Genomic DNA, 16,790 nt, shown 5'->3' on the forward strand with positions numbered 1-16,790 from the left:
GCGATGTTACCATGGAAACTGGCTACAACCAATAGGCCTGAAACGTCACGATTGGCATACACAATTGGCAAGTGCACGCACACGCAAAGGTGCATGCATGCACACACATATTCACTCATCCATTGTTATGCAAGACACTCTGGGATGTTGCTTATTCTTATGGCTGTGTAGAAATGCATACATAGGAAAACCAGAAGGACATATTGAATATTCGGACAATGACTTGAGAAACTGAAAAGTGAAAGCATCTTGATTCAAAAGAGGGTTATTCCATTAAAAGCAGAGATGTAATTTGTAAATGATATTCTGTTTAATTTTCATTTTTGTCGTTTTTTTGTCAAAATGAAGACGTTGTGTTTGCTTTTTGTTCATTCTTAGAAAGAAGTAGGAGCGGATGGGCTTTCATATCAACGTGATATGTTTGTGTCTCAGAATGTGTCAAACCTGTTCGCACTTTTGTTTTTATTTGGATCGTGAATCGTCTTGAGCGTGACTCACTCCGACTGTCAGCTACTGTCTGTCTCATCTATAAAAATATCCATGGCTTTCATCTGTAACTAAACCCGATGATCCGTTTTAATTAAATGCCTTGTTTATGAAAACCATGACATTTATTTTTTTCAAATATGTGGAAAGCACTCAATTTAACAAAGGTGTTAATGCTAAAATTGAAAACCAAATCAGCGTTTTTTAATCAATGATTAAAAGCCCATTTGTCGGTAGTCATGTTGGTGTTTTTGCTGCTTTTGGTCAAATTCCTGAGGCACTTTTAAGTTTAAGCACAGGTGTAATGGTCTTTTTAATTAACAGATCTGTTGACAACTCATTATAAGATTTAACTTTCAAATAAAATCCCAGTATACTTTTTTAATGAATGAGGCCCTGAGACTTCTATTCCTCCTTTTGCTCTTAGTAATGATAATGACAGTGTCTACTTTTACCCCTAATCACAGACTCCAGTAATACTGATCGCAAAGATCTTCATAACTTTGGGCAACAGCAAAAAATCTACTCTTATCAGTAAAATACTTCTCAGTAAAAACACAAACTGATTATCTGAATATCAGATCAGTTTCAAACTGAGTCCAGATTGTTCATTATATTCACTAAATACAGATAAGGAGCAACAGTTCAGCGCTTTGTGTTCCAATAGAACAATGTAAAAGTAGAAGTACGCATTCTGCACAATGTCCCTTTACTGATACATTACAATGTATTACATTCTTAGATTGTTATATTGTTGCATTAATGTGCATTAATGCACCCACATTAATGCAACAATATAACAATCTAAGAATCTTACTGTTGCAGCTGGTTGATGTTGAGCTTATCTTAATCTCTTTATATACAGTCAGGTTGTACAGGTCAGTGGTTCCCAATCCTTCTCTTGGATTTTTATAGTGAAATATTAAATAATTTGACTTATTTGTACAGTTATTTAAATTAAATGAAAATGTTGAGAAGGGAAATCTTTAGTCTAACTGGCATTAATACTGTGACAAATGAAAAAGGTTGACAATCTTTGCAAATGTGTAAGATCTTGTTTTAGTAATATAAACATGTATGAACTGTTATCTGAAAAGTAACTATAATCTATAGCTGTCAAATAAAAATAAATGTAGTGCAGTAAGAAACAGGCCTATAATATTTCCCTGTTAGGTGTAATGGCGTTGAAGTATGAAGTAGCATTACATGGAAAGTAAGAGTGAAGTACAGGCAAGTAATAGTTAAGTTCTTTGGAAATTTTTGTCAAGTAAAAGTAAAATGACTTGGGTAAAAACGCATAAACATTACTGTGTTACATTTGTAAAAGGTTGGGGTAGTCTCACTAGAGTTAACAAGAGAAGAGGCAAAACTCAGCAAGAAACAGGCATTGTTACGCCTCATAAATGAAATCACCTGACACCTATTATAGAATAAAACATCCCAAAGGCAGGCAACACAGATATGTATGAACAATATTAACTCCACAGCAGTTGCTGCCACTAACAGTACTGCACAGTAGCGTGCACACACATGCACACACACGCACATAACGCGAAATCGCCTAGCAACGTTAACATGCTCCTCTGGAAAGAATTGGAAAGAGTCCTCAGCTGTCATTATGTGAATCGTTTGCACCGCAAAATCCTCCTCAATGTCTGGCAGGTCCATATTTACTGCTGTTCATTCTCAAAGCCTAATATAACTGTCCACTCAGTCCATCTGTCCCACTGTCCCACTATAACCAGTCCACTCAGTCCCTCTGTCCCACTATAACCAGTCCACGCAGTCTCTCTGTCCCACTATAACCAGTCCACTCAGTCTTTTTGTCACACTATAACCAGTCCACTCAGTCCCACTATAACCAGTCCACTCAGTCCCTCTGTCCCACTATAACCAGTCCAATCAGTCCCACTATAACCAGTCCACGCAGTCTCTCTGTCCCACTATAACCAGTCCACTCAGTCTTTTTGTCACACTATAACCAGTCCACTCAGTCCCACTATAACCAGTCCACTCCTCTCTGTCCCATTATAACCAGTCCACTCAGTCTCTTTGTCCCACTACAACCAGTCCCCTCAGTCCCTTTGAGCTTCATCACCTCACTGAGGGTAAAAGTTCCTTATTGTGCAGCATGCACCTGCTGGGTCGGTTTGGTTTGGACCCTTAGCGTGCTGGTCAGGTGGTGTGTTAAACTGGCGATTAAAGGGGCTGTACTTAATATTCAAATCATTCATTTAGCGGCAAGCAAATATTTACTATGTAAAGATATAGTAGAGTAATGTTGTTCTGAGCAGAGAATAAGGTCAAACTGTGTCTGTGTGTTTTAATAAGTCAGTTTCTCTGTTCTTTGTTTTTATAACCGGTCCGGCAGAGAGCCGCGTTGAGGAAATCCCACTTTGAGTATAGCACCTTTAAGGTAAATACAACCTTATTTTTTTTATCTATGCCGATGGACAGTAATGCTAACCTTAACCCATTAAAAATTAATTATTTATTATAAAGGATTGTTGATCTAGCCCTGGACGAGGTGCGACTGCACACCCCACACCCTACACTCAGCCAGTGTCACCACCTTTGCTCTCCTTCGACTGTAGACGACCTGTAATAACTCTGTAATGTGAAACATGATGGACTCTTCAGAAGAGTTAATTATCTTGACTCAAGTTGCTGTCACCAGAAGCCACAATCTTCTGAACAAAGCCTTACTAAAAAATACAGAGAGTTCTGTGGCGTTGATAGTCTGAATTAGCTTTCTAGCAACTCATCTGGCAACGGCATGGATGTAACAGACATTCATTATCAAAAAGCTACGCACTAAAGATTTACAATAAATGTATTTGATTACACTGCCAAAATACATACAATAAATAGAACAAAGTTTGAACTAATTTAACATTCAAATTTCTCATTTGAGAATAACAATATTACCTTTTATCATGCACTTTTCATAATACAATCATAGAGTGGTACAAGAGCCTGAAAATGACCCGAATCAGGGAAAAATATCCCCCAAAAAACTAGGAGTGTTACGTATTAATTCAGCATGAATTCAGCCACAATGGCATTATACAAGCACATTTCTAATTAGCACTTAGTGTATGAAAAACAATGCAGAATAGCTTGAGTGCTGTGTAGGCAAGGCCAGGGCAGCTGTACTGTAAGTAGGCTTAAAAGTTAAAAAAATAAATAGAATGAAGGTGCGCATCAGGAGAGAGCTCTGTCACCTGTGTGTGCACACCTCACTGCAACGTGGGAGAAATGTTAATTGAAGTGTAAATGCAAAGTGATTTATAATTGGAAATTGTTTTGTTTTTCCGTTGCCTGTTAATAGAAGTCTAAATATGTTTATAAAGGCAAAAAACTCCATTTCAAAAGCCACGTGCACAAAGTTGCGTGGCCATAATAACAGATTATCGTGGAAGATGTACTACTTAGTAAGCACCCATTCAAAAAAAACTTTCTTCAAGGTATTGCACAAGTCCATTAACAATACAACCACTGTCTACAGTGAATCAACACACTCTGATTCAGCGCTTCAAGAAAGAGCCATGCTTGAATGATTGTGACTATTTTTTAGGAGACTCTGAGCCAGACTGACATTTACTGGTACCGATGCAGCAAATCTAGTTCTTGTCCCTACAAAGTAATTTGGAACAGAGAATATTCAAGCTGTGAGAGAAAAGCCCAGAGATTAGATAACTTGTGCTATTGATGCCTGAAAGCTGGAAAGAAAATCCATTTTAACAGGCCGGTTATAATAGGTTGGAAAAGGTTATTAAAACAGACACATCTGGCTTAAATAGACACAAATTTAAATTGTCATACAAACATTTGAGCTCCCCCATATCAACACAACAGCACTGAGAGACTCACTGTCTGTCTATTAGATGCTATTAAGATGCATGATCAAGTGTTGGTTTATGTTTTGTTTATTTTAAATGTATTTCACAGATACACACTTAAAAAAGCAGACATTGTAAAAATACAAGCATGGTAAAAATGCTAATTTTTAGGAGATAAAAAAAAAATCCCAAGGCCACATATTACAGCTTGAGCCTTTTATGATGAAATGTTCTTAGCTTAACAAGAGAAAAGTGTCTGAAGACTGAGTGCACCTATTTTAGACTCATGTCAGGTTTCAAATTCAAAATTCACTATATTAGAAATATTGATCCATTATACACCCTTCTGTAAGTGAACTGCAGCCTGACAAATCAAGGCTGGTTAAAATTGGCAGCTCAGTAGATTCCCAGTAGCAGCACCAGATGTTATTTGTGGTCCGCTTAACTGAAAATGGATTTCTTTTCAAGTTACTGCCAAGTTTGGACTTGAAGAGTCACAAGGATATTGTGAGACAGTGTAGGTCCCTTCCACCCATCTGCTTTCCTGTTCAGTAGATATAAGGGAAGATCCTGTAGGGGACACGGCGACAGTAGGTGTCCCACGCAAGTCCGTACTTGGCCCTACATTGTCTCTCATCACGGGCCTCTCGGTGAATCAGCAAGACGGTGAAATATGTGACATAGAAGTAAGGCAGAATATGTGAGAATCCTAAAGAAAAGACAAGCATACATAGACTGTAAGTAGGAGCAAAAACAACGTTGTGTCAAATAAAAACTGACATTTTTATGCTGTCTCAGCAAGTTTTCCAAGGACAGTCTACAACTGGTCCAGAACTCCGCTGCAAGGCTGTTGACCAGGTCCACCCGTTTAATCCTTGTTACATTGGCTTCTGATCAAGTTCATTGCATTGCATGGTCAGGCACCTATATACAGTATATATCTATGTATATCAACTATATATATCTCTATATATCTTATATCTCTGACCTGCTCCATCCGTACACTACTAGCAGGTCCCTCAGGTCTTCTGTCCAGGTATGACTGGTGGTCCCACGCACTCGTTTGAAAACTAAAAGGTGACTGTTCCTTTGAAGTGGTGGCTCCGACTCTGTGGAACACCCTTCCTATTAACTTACGTTCTGCAGTCTCGGTTCTTACTTGTTTCAACTCGCTTTTGTCTCATGTTTCACCTTCATTGGTGTTGTATTTGTGTGAAGTACTTTGTGACTGTCTGTAAAAGGTGCTATATGAAATAAATTATTAGTTTGATCATCAAAGCAGAGAAAAACAGAGACCTTCCTCAGCTGTAATCAAGTGTTCATCCTCCTCCGCAAAGAGCTGTACCTTTGTCCTTTTAAATCTGTACTATACAAGAGCCCTGAAAGAATACAACTTTGATTATGCTTATAATGTTCCAAGCGTTGATCCGCCTTAATGTTAATTTTTTGAGAGTGCCCTTTGGAGTGCTTTTCAGAAAATCTTGTAGTCTTTCAGTCGGGGTGTGAATGTGACCACTGTTCCTCTTTGACAGTGTGGAATGTGTTGTCGTGATTCCTTTGTTTTGCGTGCATAATTTAACAGTTTGGGACTTTTGCAGCAGCAACTCAGGCAGAAATTACAGTACATCTTGATTACTAAGGCAGCTACACAAGTGAGTCACATAAAGTTTGAATACCAATGAGCAGAATGTGTCTAACAGCCACCATTTTAGGAAGTGAGTTTCTAAAGGGAACATAAGGCAGCTTACAGAGGAACAAAGAGAACACATTGTTGCTGCCTTTCTGCCGCTACCGCATCAGAGGCAAACACGGTATAATAAGGACAGGAAGGAAATACAATGCTTTTTTGCCTTATTTTGGTCATGCAGTTCCTGATTTAAGGCAGCTGTAAGATCAATATTGTATATGGAGGTGATGAACCTGCAGATCGTTCAATTTCTGCTACCCCCAAGTGGTTTATAAAATCAGTTATTGCAGGTTTAAATCAAAGGTTTTTGATAAGCTGCACAACATGTATCATTTGAGAACTTTATCCCTTTTGTTTAATAAAACAGGGATTTGTACACAAAGTATAAGTTGGCAATGTATTTGCTAAAGTATTGATTACTAAAGGCATTCAGCCCTGACAAGGTTCATTGAGAAAGCTGTATTAGTAAAGAAATTGACAAAAAGACGAAATCAATAAATATGTACTTAACAATATTACAAATGTAAAGCATTTAAAATGATCATTTAGATGAATCAACACATGTGACAGTCTCAGATGAAGACATGATGAACATTTTCAGCTTCACCTAGCTTTACTGCAGGGCCACTGGATTATATTCTAAGTTCTTTCTGTTATTTTGTCCACCGACTGTACAGATGCAGAGTCCTGACAGTAGGATCCCCCCCAGAATTACACTTTTCTTTTCTTTTTTTAAATTGTGTTTTCATGTGTTTAAGATCACATGATTAAAAACACCAACATCTACATTTGTTTCTATTGATAAATATGGTTAGATACAATAAAACGCTCCGCCGGACACTCTCGTCTATGTCTTCATCCACATGTTCTAACGAAGACTCTCACTCAAATTGATTGTGTTACATCAGTGTGACTTGCATGCCAAACGAGCCTTGCGGAGGCTTTTAAGCTGTCTTACCACATGGCAGGGACCACGCCAGGGCCATGAGGAGGTCACCGAGGTAATTGGGATGACGAACGAGACCCCACCAGCCAGACACAAGCAGACGTTTCCCTGTAGCTGTGGCGATGGTCTCTAGTCCTGCGAGGGAAAAAAAACATAGATATTTCTGAGTGCAGAAAGTGCAAGCCACTTCAGAGATCAACACCCACTTCATTCCGATATATATATACAGCAGGAGTTGAGATACAAAATTAGATATGAGATTGATTAAGAGAACACACTCTGACTTCTGAAAATGACTGACTTGCAACACTTGGGTGTGTAGGGTCTCTTCTGAACTGGTTCTTCTGTGAGTTGGATTTTCTGAAAACATAATATCCGATACCTGATGGGAAAGAGAAAACCGTTAACATCGCCATCTTTAACCATGACACACAACACATTACAGCCTGAGGAACAAGCACATGATTACCATTCAGTGCTATTATAGTTGCTGCTCCGAGTGAACTTAGGGCCTGTGGGTGCACGACCAAGAAGGCAGCCTGCAGGCCGTATGTGAAGGGAACCCAGGCCAGGTCCCCAAACACCAGCATGAAGCCAAAGCCATCATGCACGATGTCCATGGTTGTCAGAACAGCCTCCTGTTATAACATAAGTGTATGTGATTATGTGGGGGTAAAAATAAAACAATAATATTCACAAAGATCTCTCTAAGTAGTCTTTTAGTGTGCCCCTTTTTAAATGTTTGCAGGACTGAATTATGATGTATGACATTATGATCTAAAGTCCTAAGGAGGAGACCCTGAGCCAGACTGACATTTACTTGAACCGATGCAGCCCATGTTGTTTTGTCCCTACAAAGTAATTAGGAACAGAGCATATTCAAGCTGTGAGAGAATAGCCCAGAGACTTAGATAACTTGTGCTATTGATGCCCGAAAGCTGGAAATCCATTTTAAAAGGACGGTGATAACAGGTTGAAAAAGGTTAAAACGGATATAACCTTTATCTCTGACTCTGTTGAGCCCTCACCTCATTCCACAGAGCATCTGCCACGTACAGGAGCTGGAAACTGTTGACCAGCATCATGGCGAGCGAGGGGGAACCTCGAAGCTCCACCTCCTTCATCAGCATGCCAAGGTTTATGACCACCTGAGGGGGAAAAAAACAGGTCAAGTGAATACTGATTAACATCACTTAGTTAGGCAACATTTTTCACCTGCTGCTCCTAAGTATGGGTGGACGCTTTCTGTATGTGATTTATTGGATCAGAACTACAAAAAGTCAGGTTCAATCAGGTGAACTTAAACACCCAATAATCAATGAGACTGACACAGAAACGCTTGCATACAGTCCAGAGACAACAAAAAATAAGTGTTAGGTACATCTACACTATAGAATCTGATGCAATCCAATACAACAGCTCTTCTTTTACGATGCGATGTGATGGAATCGCCACTCAACTCGCTGCATGTCATGGATAGTTCTCTAGTAATGACAGTTAAATCCTGGATTCTGTTTACTTTACAGTATTGTAACATTTGTGTTACAATTCATTTAAATATGAGCTTTGGACCACCATACCATATGCAGAATGTAATGACTAATCTTTCCATCTGTGCTACTGAAGGGGGTCTAATATCACACATGCCTAGATAACTAATCTAAATGTGGGGAGACTTAACATGTAATACTATTTATAGAGAGGAATGGAACCTTTACTGGGCTCCTAAAGAATAGGAAGTTTATGTGTATCCAAATAAACATTTAATAATTTAGGAGACCGAGCCCTTTAAAATGTCATTAGCAGCAATTGAAAGATGTTAAAAGTTAAAAGTACATAGTATAAACGTTCAACAGGAAGCATTAATCTCCCACACACTGTCTGTAGCCAGTCGGTGAGAGCTGTTTCTGTCCTCTCCTACGCACCTGGCTTTTCAACATTGAGATGAGATTTTATTCTTTAAGAGATTTTACTCTTTATACTGTAGGTACAGAGAAAAAAATGTCAATAAAGGACTCAATATATCAACATTTCCGGCATGACTCGCCTGTCTCCAATAGCGTCTCTATGTTGTTTTTTGTGACTGGTGAAAACAAAGAGAACCTTGTTGTAATCTGAAGAATCTTACTCAAAAATCTCGCTGGAATTTCTATGTGTTGTCACATTTGTCCTCAGTTGTCTCACGACCATCAAATATCGTGTCAGGTCATCAGGGAGAAAAGGTCTCTAATTCTGAATGTGTCAAACTCTCAGAGAGCAAATTGTTATGGAAGATCAGGGGAGAGCAACATCACCATCTGTTGGTCATCACTGTTAAATAATATTACATTACATGTGTGCATCTTAAAGTGTTCATATTAGGCGTTTCCCCTATTCTTGATTGTGTTTTAAGTGTTTTTTTGTGCGTGTTATAGGTTTACAAAGTGAAGAAGCTCAAAGTCCCCCCCAAAGGGCCTCCAACAGAAAACACTATTCACTAACTGCTCCAAAAAGCTCTATTGTAGTCCAGCCTTTACCTCCATGACAAACGTGCATCACTTTGTAACACGTGTTATAACGCTCGCCTAGCTGCTAGCGTCGCACGCCCTCATACTCTGCGACTAACTAGCTATCAGTACTTAACTGTGCCCGTGCGACTCCCAACAAAGTTGGTACAGAAGTGAGATGTCTCACTCTGTAGCTAAAACAGAGAGCTCAACACACAGGGTGAAAGGAGGAGCTGCAGCATTGTGCAGTACAACAAATATATAGTGTTTTGGGAAAATTAAACTACATAAAAATATTCTGGTACAGCTTCAAAATACAATTCTAAACCTGAAAATGAGCACAGTACGCTCCACATGTCACAACTTTACCTTTAAATTACATTATATTGTTTAACTGCATTACTTGCTCTTGATAGCTAGGGCTCAATACATTTCCTTTTAAGTAAAATGTAAGTTGGAGGAAGATTCTATGAAGCAATATTTACTATAAAACAGCTCTTTGCACTTGGTCAGAGGCAGTTTCCCCTAATATTTTACCAAAAAACACAGTTTATATGTATATATAACAATATATAACAGAACAGAAACGTAAGTTTTAAAAGTGGTTGATTTTGAAAGTGAATTGATCGTTTACTGGTGCAGGTTAACTCACCCAGCCAATCAGACCCGGTCTGAGCTCGCAGAAATATTTAAGGTCAAACTTGCCAATCCGGGGGTTTAGCTCGCGACCGATGAAGAAGTCATACAGGGGATTTCCTAGACAGGACAGAGGGATGCATACATTCAAAGAATCCACATTATTACAAAAAGTGTGCTTTCAGTATCTGCAGGTACAGTATATACAGGATATCTTAGTCTGTCATGTTATTGAGTTCATCAGGAACCTTTCAAATAATCTATTAGCAGTCAATTAATTAGCAATTAGCTGAAACCTGTTTGCAGTCAAAGCTATTTAGGACCTCCACTGTCATTTTGAAGTATATTTTTCACAGCAGATATTTTGATATATCACAGTAGGAGAAGCACATCTGTAAGCACCAACATTATTTGATGGCTGCATTTCATTTACTAGATGTGTGAGTTTAAAGGTCCAGGTAAAACGTTTTTCTGTGTGTAGCCCATGTAGCCCGACTCGGCTTTCTTTCACTTATGTCAGCAATTTTCTAAAATTTTCAGACTGCTTTTTAACACCCAGAAAAGAAGCATTAATGTGTTGCTTTTGTTCGCTTTGCTTATAGATAGACAGAGGAATAGTAATGGTGGACTGAGAGCTTCAGGTCAACTGAAGCTACTGTGGTTCTATTTTGTTTCATTTGACAAAAAAACGAAGAAAGACAAGTCCACACGGCCATGCTAGCAGCTCTGTGAAGCTGTGAGATATGTTTACCATGTACACCACTGGTAGTTTAGTTCATTATCATGCTATCTAATCTGGCTAATTGGCACTAACTGAGGACAGCTGAGGCATGTTGTTAGTTTTGCAGGGGTTTTTACAGCAAGCATGGCTAAAAGAGATACATTACATCTAGTTTTCCGTCCATCTCTTTAGCCACTGGCTTACGTTTGTTGTTGCTTTTTGTAACCTACATTTTGTGTAAATCTAGTCTAAACCGACTACATTACTTTCATGTCAAATAAATCCCTAAGACGTTTGATTTGATAGCATGGTACTGGAGACAACATGTTGTTGTAGCCTTGCTAATTTTGTCTTATCTCAAACAGGGATCAACATAACCATCGGCGAGCAGGGCCTGAATCGCAACACTGGATGCTCTCAGGTGTCTGTCTGCAGATGCAGCTGAGCACACAGCGTAGCCAGAGTAACAGGGTCAGCTTACTCGAAAGTGTGTTCTCTTGATGCCCACAGGCTCCCGAAGCGCTTGGCTGTTAGATAAAGTTGCCTACAAATGCACACATTTTTTAAAATAGTATTTTGAAGGTGATGATGAATCTCACCTGTGTTGCCCCCCAAAGCGAGAGCATGAGAAGGAACCCAAAAAGAGCGGATGTAGAGGTAGACGGAGAACACGAAGGACACTGCTATTGCACACACCGCCAGAGGCACCAGCAGCTCAAACAGACGCCCCACAGGAACCCCGAGCCCCAGTAACAACATCAGCAACACACCGCTGATGCACAGGCTGTGAAAACCTGGGGGAGAGGAACAAGCTAAGCTTAATGTTGTTGCTCCAGGAAAAGAGACAAGCAGACGGACACAGGCTTGTCTATCTATTAAAAAAGATAAAAGTTGGAAGAGAAGGAACTTCAGATAGCTAAAGGTCAGATCAGTCAAAGTGTAGAGGAAGAACCAAAAGATACACAAAGATACATAACTGTCACGGCAGGTGCATTTCACTCCAGTGAAGCATTACAGATATGAAACAATCAATTGCACTCAAAACTTGTGTAAAACTTAGCATAACTCTGAACTACTGAATCTGTCTTACTGTCACTTTAAAGTACTAGAGTATTTAGACATTAATTATATGGAGCACAATTATCCTCCATCACTCAAAGAAACAAAGCTAGTCGTTGGTCAATAACATTGAAGAAAATTTACACTTTCACAAACTACAACTAGGAGATAGACTTAATACATGCATGTTAAATTCTCTATAAATAAATAATCATAAAAACAACACATATGTGTTGAAACTCTGTTTTTAATGATCCGCAATATAAATACCATTTATGGGATACTTGAGACGTGTTCCATCCCTCAGCACTAATCCTTCAGACACCTGCGGGTAAATACACTCATTTTGAATCTGAACACATGAAACACATTATGTAACAACAGACTAACATAAACTCAGTCAAATCATATTAAATGTTTCCCTATGGGGATCAATAATGTCTTATCTTATAACTGCTAACAGCACATATTTGGGTCAAAAGTCAAGTAATCAAAATTGTTCAATTCGTGTGTATTTATGGTTAAATAATGCATATTATATACTGTCATGCTAAGGTTAGGTAGGTAGTAGAGTGACTACCTGAGTAAGAGCATTTTCCCATATCAGTATATATCATGGTTGTGGTAAATATATGCAAAATCCCAAATAACATGAACAGTTAAAGTGTGTATTTTAGTGTCTGAATTGTCAAGGAATGTGTATTTCCTTTTAAAAACTTTATTTAGTGTGAATGTTGAGTGTTTAAAAAGGCGCTAAATAAATAATGTAGGAGTCATGAACTGATTTGGTGCACGCTATGGAATTAATTGTATTGCTTTTATGGTAAGTCAGGTGGATTTGGGGGGCTATTTATGCACCTGTTACAGGCCTGGAGGTGATAGAGGGTGAGGAAATGGGACGTTGTATTTTTTGTTGAGCGTGGTGTTCTTTATGGTTTTTGATTGTTGTGATTAATTGAATATATGTCTTAAGTTGTATTCTTTCCATCAGTAAAGGTACAGAATACAGCTTTGAGATCAGCGAATTATTTTGTACAGCGAGTAGGACATACAGCACCATTAAGGCCCTACCTCAGCCTCATAGCGACTACTTTGTTTTGGATTTTAAGTATAGTCAATACAAATTAAATGCATCATCATAATCATCAATTCTCTTATATTTCTGTTACATTAAAAACCTTGTATCATGTGTAAAGACGAAGGAAAAATAACATATCCCACATGAAAAGTAAATGTGTCAGCAATTGGATGCACCCTTGCTTAATTCATTTTTGCAGCTAAAGTCTCTCTGGTGTAGCATAAACTATTTAAAACCATGTTGTATAACTAACATTGCTAATAAGTTTGTTGACTTTATGACACTTCCTCTTTTTGTAGCTTGTTCTCCTGTAACAATACATTTTAGCATGCCACAGCTAAACATGAGTGAAATACGCTTATTTGCTTCCTTGCAGAGGCATTAAGATCAATATCACTCCCACATGTTTGTTCAATATGAAGCTCCAAGCAGCCAGATATCTTAGTTTAGCATAAATAAGGACTATTAATTTGCTGTTCATTTGATTGGAATCATTCATTTATTGTTCGTTAGTTATCACCGAACCATACACCATGCTATCAAAAATCAACGTTTATCATTGAGTACACGTAGGTTCCTTTAACACACAACAGGTGCTTCTATGGTTGGTTGCATAATCAAAGTCACCATATGCTCTACAAAAGTAGTTTTTAGACGCGTCTTATTGGTGTTCATCACCACAGCGGGTTTTAATTTAAGTTTATCCCTGTGCCAGGCTGAAACGAACGTGTCATACCTTTCCTAATGGCATCACATAGAGGAGGGCATGCAGAGTGATCCAGCCCAGCAGAAGGACGAGGGCCACAGGGTCCCACAGCTGCTCGGAAGAGGGGAGGGGAGGGGGCCACTGGAGCACGCTGGCCTCAGGGGATCGACTCACACCGATCAGGAACAGCACCGTCAGCGGAAGAAAGATGGGTATGCATAAAGCACCTGAGAGATATTACAGATAAAACTGAGATGACAACATGGCTGACATTACAGAGCTGTAGTCAGAAAACAATACAAAGATACGAAGATACAAAAAAGTCAAGCAGCATCACAGGGAAAACTTAGTAATGGAGCACAGTGAAACTATCTCTAGATTGTACAACAAATGTGTGATGACGGTGAATAATTTAACATGTTGAAAAACTGCATAGTATCAAAAATATTAGATTACGTAGACAGCGTGGGTGTAGTCTCACTTTGCCAGACCATCCACATGCTGTGTAGCAAAGTATGGTCAGGCTAGTCCACACAGCATTTTGGGATGGGAGAAAAGCATTTCTTTAAACCAATCACAATCGTCATGGGCGGCGCTGAGCTCCACGCGGAGCTGCTGTAAAATAGTCGTGCGAGGAAACCTCAGATTGGACAGATAGTCCAGCTAGCCGTCTCAATTAACCCTGCAGAGATCTGAGGATCAGAGAGCTCAACCGCCATGGTCAAAACAGGATTTAATTTCAAAAACCACTGGAAGACAAATCGGATGTGATGTGCAAATAAAGGAATGCTGAAGGAGATGGCCACGCACACGCAATGTATTTATGATGTATTTGTTATTATGTTGTAAACTGAGGTTGTAAGGATTCTTAATTAGAGCTGAACAGTCCTGCGTTGATGGAGTTCTTGCTGTGATCTTAGTGATCTTTACTGCAGTGAGTTCTTTCATCTTATTAATACTATTGTGGCAGCAGTTTTGGGATTTTATGAAACAACAACTACCATGACAGTGTCTCTGTATCACAAATTAGTATTAATGTTCTTTTGTATGCCGGCTGCCAACTTCACTGATGTTTATTTCTTCACTTCATAAATCAGTTTTTCTTCACTAGAAAATACATGCAGCTCTTTATTGGTTTCACTTGAGGTTCACCTTCGATGTAGGCTACAAAAAGTTTTAACAGTAAAAGAAATTGGCTTTTACCTGTGAGCAGCACAGGGTTATGTCATGAAAATATAATTCAGCATTCAAAACTTTGCAAACAGAAGAAGTGTGAACAAGTGATAAGAGTGCACGAATAGAATGAAGAAAATGTTTGTTTTCTGCTTAGCTGCAACAAATGTGACAGCAAAATGTCTACGTCTAAGTGTGGCGTTCATGGTTATATAAAGGGGAAAATGTCTGAAACTAAATATAGTTGGTTGTATCATGATGGCGCATGGGTAAGGTGGTCCGGCCTGCTGTGACTCACCCAGGGTTCCTCCAAATTCCCTCTCGGTGTCATGTGCCGATCTGTTTTTGAGCACTTGACTGTTTGGCTTCATTGTTGGTCTCCTGTGAAAATATACACTCCAGTCAAAAAGACATTTGAGGAACAAATAAATAATAATTAGATGGTAATGGAAATTACTAAAAATGAGTAACAGAGCCTTCTGATGATGGTGAACGTTTCTTTGTACCATAAGCTAAACATCCTTGATAACAACTATGGCAACTGAGCACATTTACTCAAGTTCTGTACTTAAGTACAACCTGGAGGTATTTGTACTCAGATATTTCCAATGTATGCTACATATGCACTTTTTAATTCCACTACATTTATCTAACAGCTACAATTACCAGTGACTTCGATTTAACATACAATCAAAAATAATAAGCTGCACACAGTATAATATGATGCATTTTTACAGATTAAAGGCCATGCACATTCACACAGGTGTTCCTAATCACTCTAATAACTAATTATGAAGTTACAAAACTGTACAAACAAGAAAGTGTTATAAAATAATTCAAAGGATCTTATCACAACCACCTAGCTCCATCCAAATGCTGCCTACCGTTTAATGCATTAATAAATACATGCTTATGGGGCCACTGTGCCACTTTTTTTTTTATTACTTTTGATACTTTAAGAAGGCTACTTTTGTTGCAACTGCTGGTCATACTTCTTTAAAACTTTGTAAATAGAACTTTAACTTTTAGCAGAGTATTTTAATGTACTTTTACTTACTAAAAGTCTAAGTAGGTCTTCATAATTACTCCCTCAGACCTTTCACACAGCTAGGGCGCCTGTTAGGACATTCTAAATACAGTTGATCACAAAGGGACAAACATACTTTAAATTAGATGTTATTACTATATTATAGCGACTGCTGTCATAACCACCGAGGCAAAGTTCAGGTTAGTACCGGTGTGTCCATGCGCCTACATTTCTATTATGAAACGTGAGACATGGCGTTGGGTTGCTGTCCCATTACCTGCCGATGCTAAAATGATCTGAGCGCGAGAGAAACAAAGGTTTTGCAAAAAGAAAATAACGCGTATGTAAAGATCAACAGGATATTTGTCTTATAACACAGTAAATGCAGTGTCTTACCGGTGTAAAGCATGGAGGAGTAGCTGGGACTGTACTGATTTTCTACTATGTATCCATCCAGGAGTTGCAGATGGAAACACCCCTGTAACACGTTGAAAAGCACGAAAGCCTCTCTCAGCCAATAAGATCGCTCCGCTGTCATCAGAAGAGGGTGGAGAGAAAAAGACTTAGCCAATGAAAAGAGCTCGTAAGGTGGCGACAGCGCATACAACAGTGAGGATTGGAATGGCTGAAGTCGTTGTGAAATACACCTGAATTACATTAATATCTTGTTGAATATATAATATCTTGAAAAAAAAAAAAAAAAAAAAAAATATATATATATATATATATATATATATATATATATTTCTTTTTTATATATATATATATATTTATATATATATATATATATATTTTTTTTTAATGTGCCTGTTTCTACTGTTTTTTTAAAGGAAGAACACACAATTTGAATTTTACATGAATGCACTTTTATTGTAGACCTACAGGAAACCATTCCCATACCTAGTGTTTATCTGTGGAAGATATATACAGAAAACAGAGAATC

The 16,790-nt window shown here is 38.5% G+C and overlaps 1 protein-coding gene and 1 long non-coding RNA gene across 4 annotated transcripts; one reads left to right on the forward strand and one right to left on the reverse strand.

The window, feature by feature from the left end:
* Positions 1-4,505: 4,505 nt before the first annotated feature.
* On the reverse strand, positions 4,506-16,343 carry tm7sf2 (transmembrane 7 superfamily member 2). Of its 3 annotated transcripts, XM_034889220.1 has the most exons (12): positions 16,244-16,330; positions 15,878-15,936; positions 15,119-15,201; positions 13,678-13,874; positions 12,134-12,188; positions 11,404-11,598; positions 10,100-10,203; positions 7,990-8,109; positions 7,431-7,599; positions 7,263-7,343; positions 6,974-7,096; positions 4,506-5,037 (listed from the first exon to the last, which is right to left on the reverse strand). In XM_034889220.1, the coding sequence occupies exons 3-12, from the start codon at positions 15,189-15,191 to the stop codon at positions 4,877-4,879; spliced, it is 1,278 nt and encodes a 425-aa protein (XP_034745111.1). In that variant the 5' UTR covers positions 15,192-15,201; positions 15,878-15,936; positions 16,244-16,330; the 3' UTR covers positions 4,506-4,876. The 3 variants fall into 3 exon arrangements, with proteins under 3 accessions (XP_034745111.1, XP_034745114.1, XP_034745112.1); XM_034889223.1 differs by lacking the exon at positions 15,878-15,936 and having other exon boundaries at positions 16,244-16,343; XM_034889221.1 differs by lacking the exons at positions 15,878-15,936; positions 16,244-16,330 and adding an exon at positions 16,125-16,144.
* LOC117955089 lies at positions 9,336-14,592 on the forward strand. The gene is made up of 3 exons (XR_004658954.1): positions 9,336-9,790; positions 14,302-14,304; positions 14,583-14,592. It is a non-coding gene; the product is annotated as an uncharacterized LOC117955089 (long non-coding RNA).
* Positions 16,344-16,790: the final 447 nt, after the last annotated feature.

Source organism: Etheostoma cragini, chromosome 13 (assembly GCF_013103735.1).
Source record: "Etheostoma cragini isolate CJK2018 chromosome 13, CSU_Ecrag_1.0, whole genome shotgun sequence".
Lineage (NCBI taxonomy): Eukaryota > Metazoa > Chordata > Actinopteri > Perciformes > Percidae > Etheostoma > Etheostoma cragini.

Coding starts and splice junctions, on each gene's coding strand:
- tm7sf2 (XM_034889223.1), bottom strand. CDS start 15,191: ATGAAGCCAAACAGTCAAGTGCTCAAAAACAGATCGGCACATGACACC. Junction 8,110..10,099: donor GACCGGGTCTGATTGGCTGG/GTGAGTTAACCT, acceptor TTTCCCCCTCAG/GTGGTCATAAACCTTGGCAT. Junction 7,600..7,989: donor CAGATGCTCTGTGGAATGAG/GTGAGGGCTCAA, acceptor ATGTTATAACAG/GAGGCTGTTCTGACAACCAT.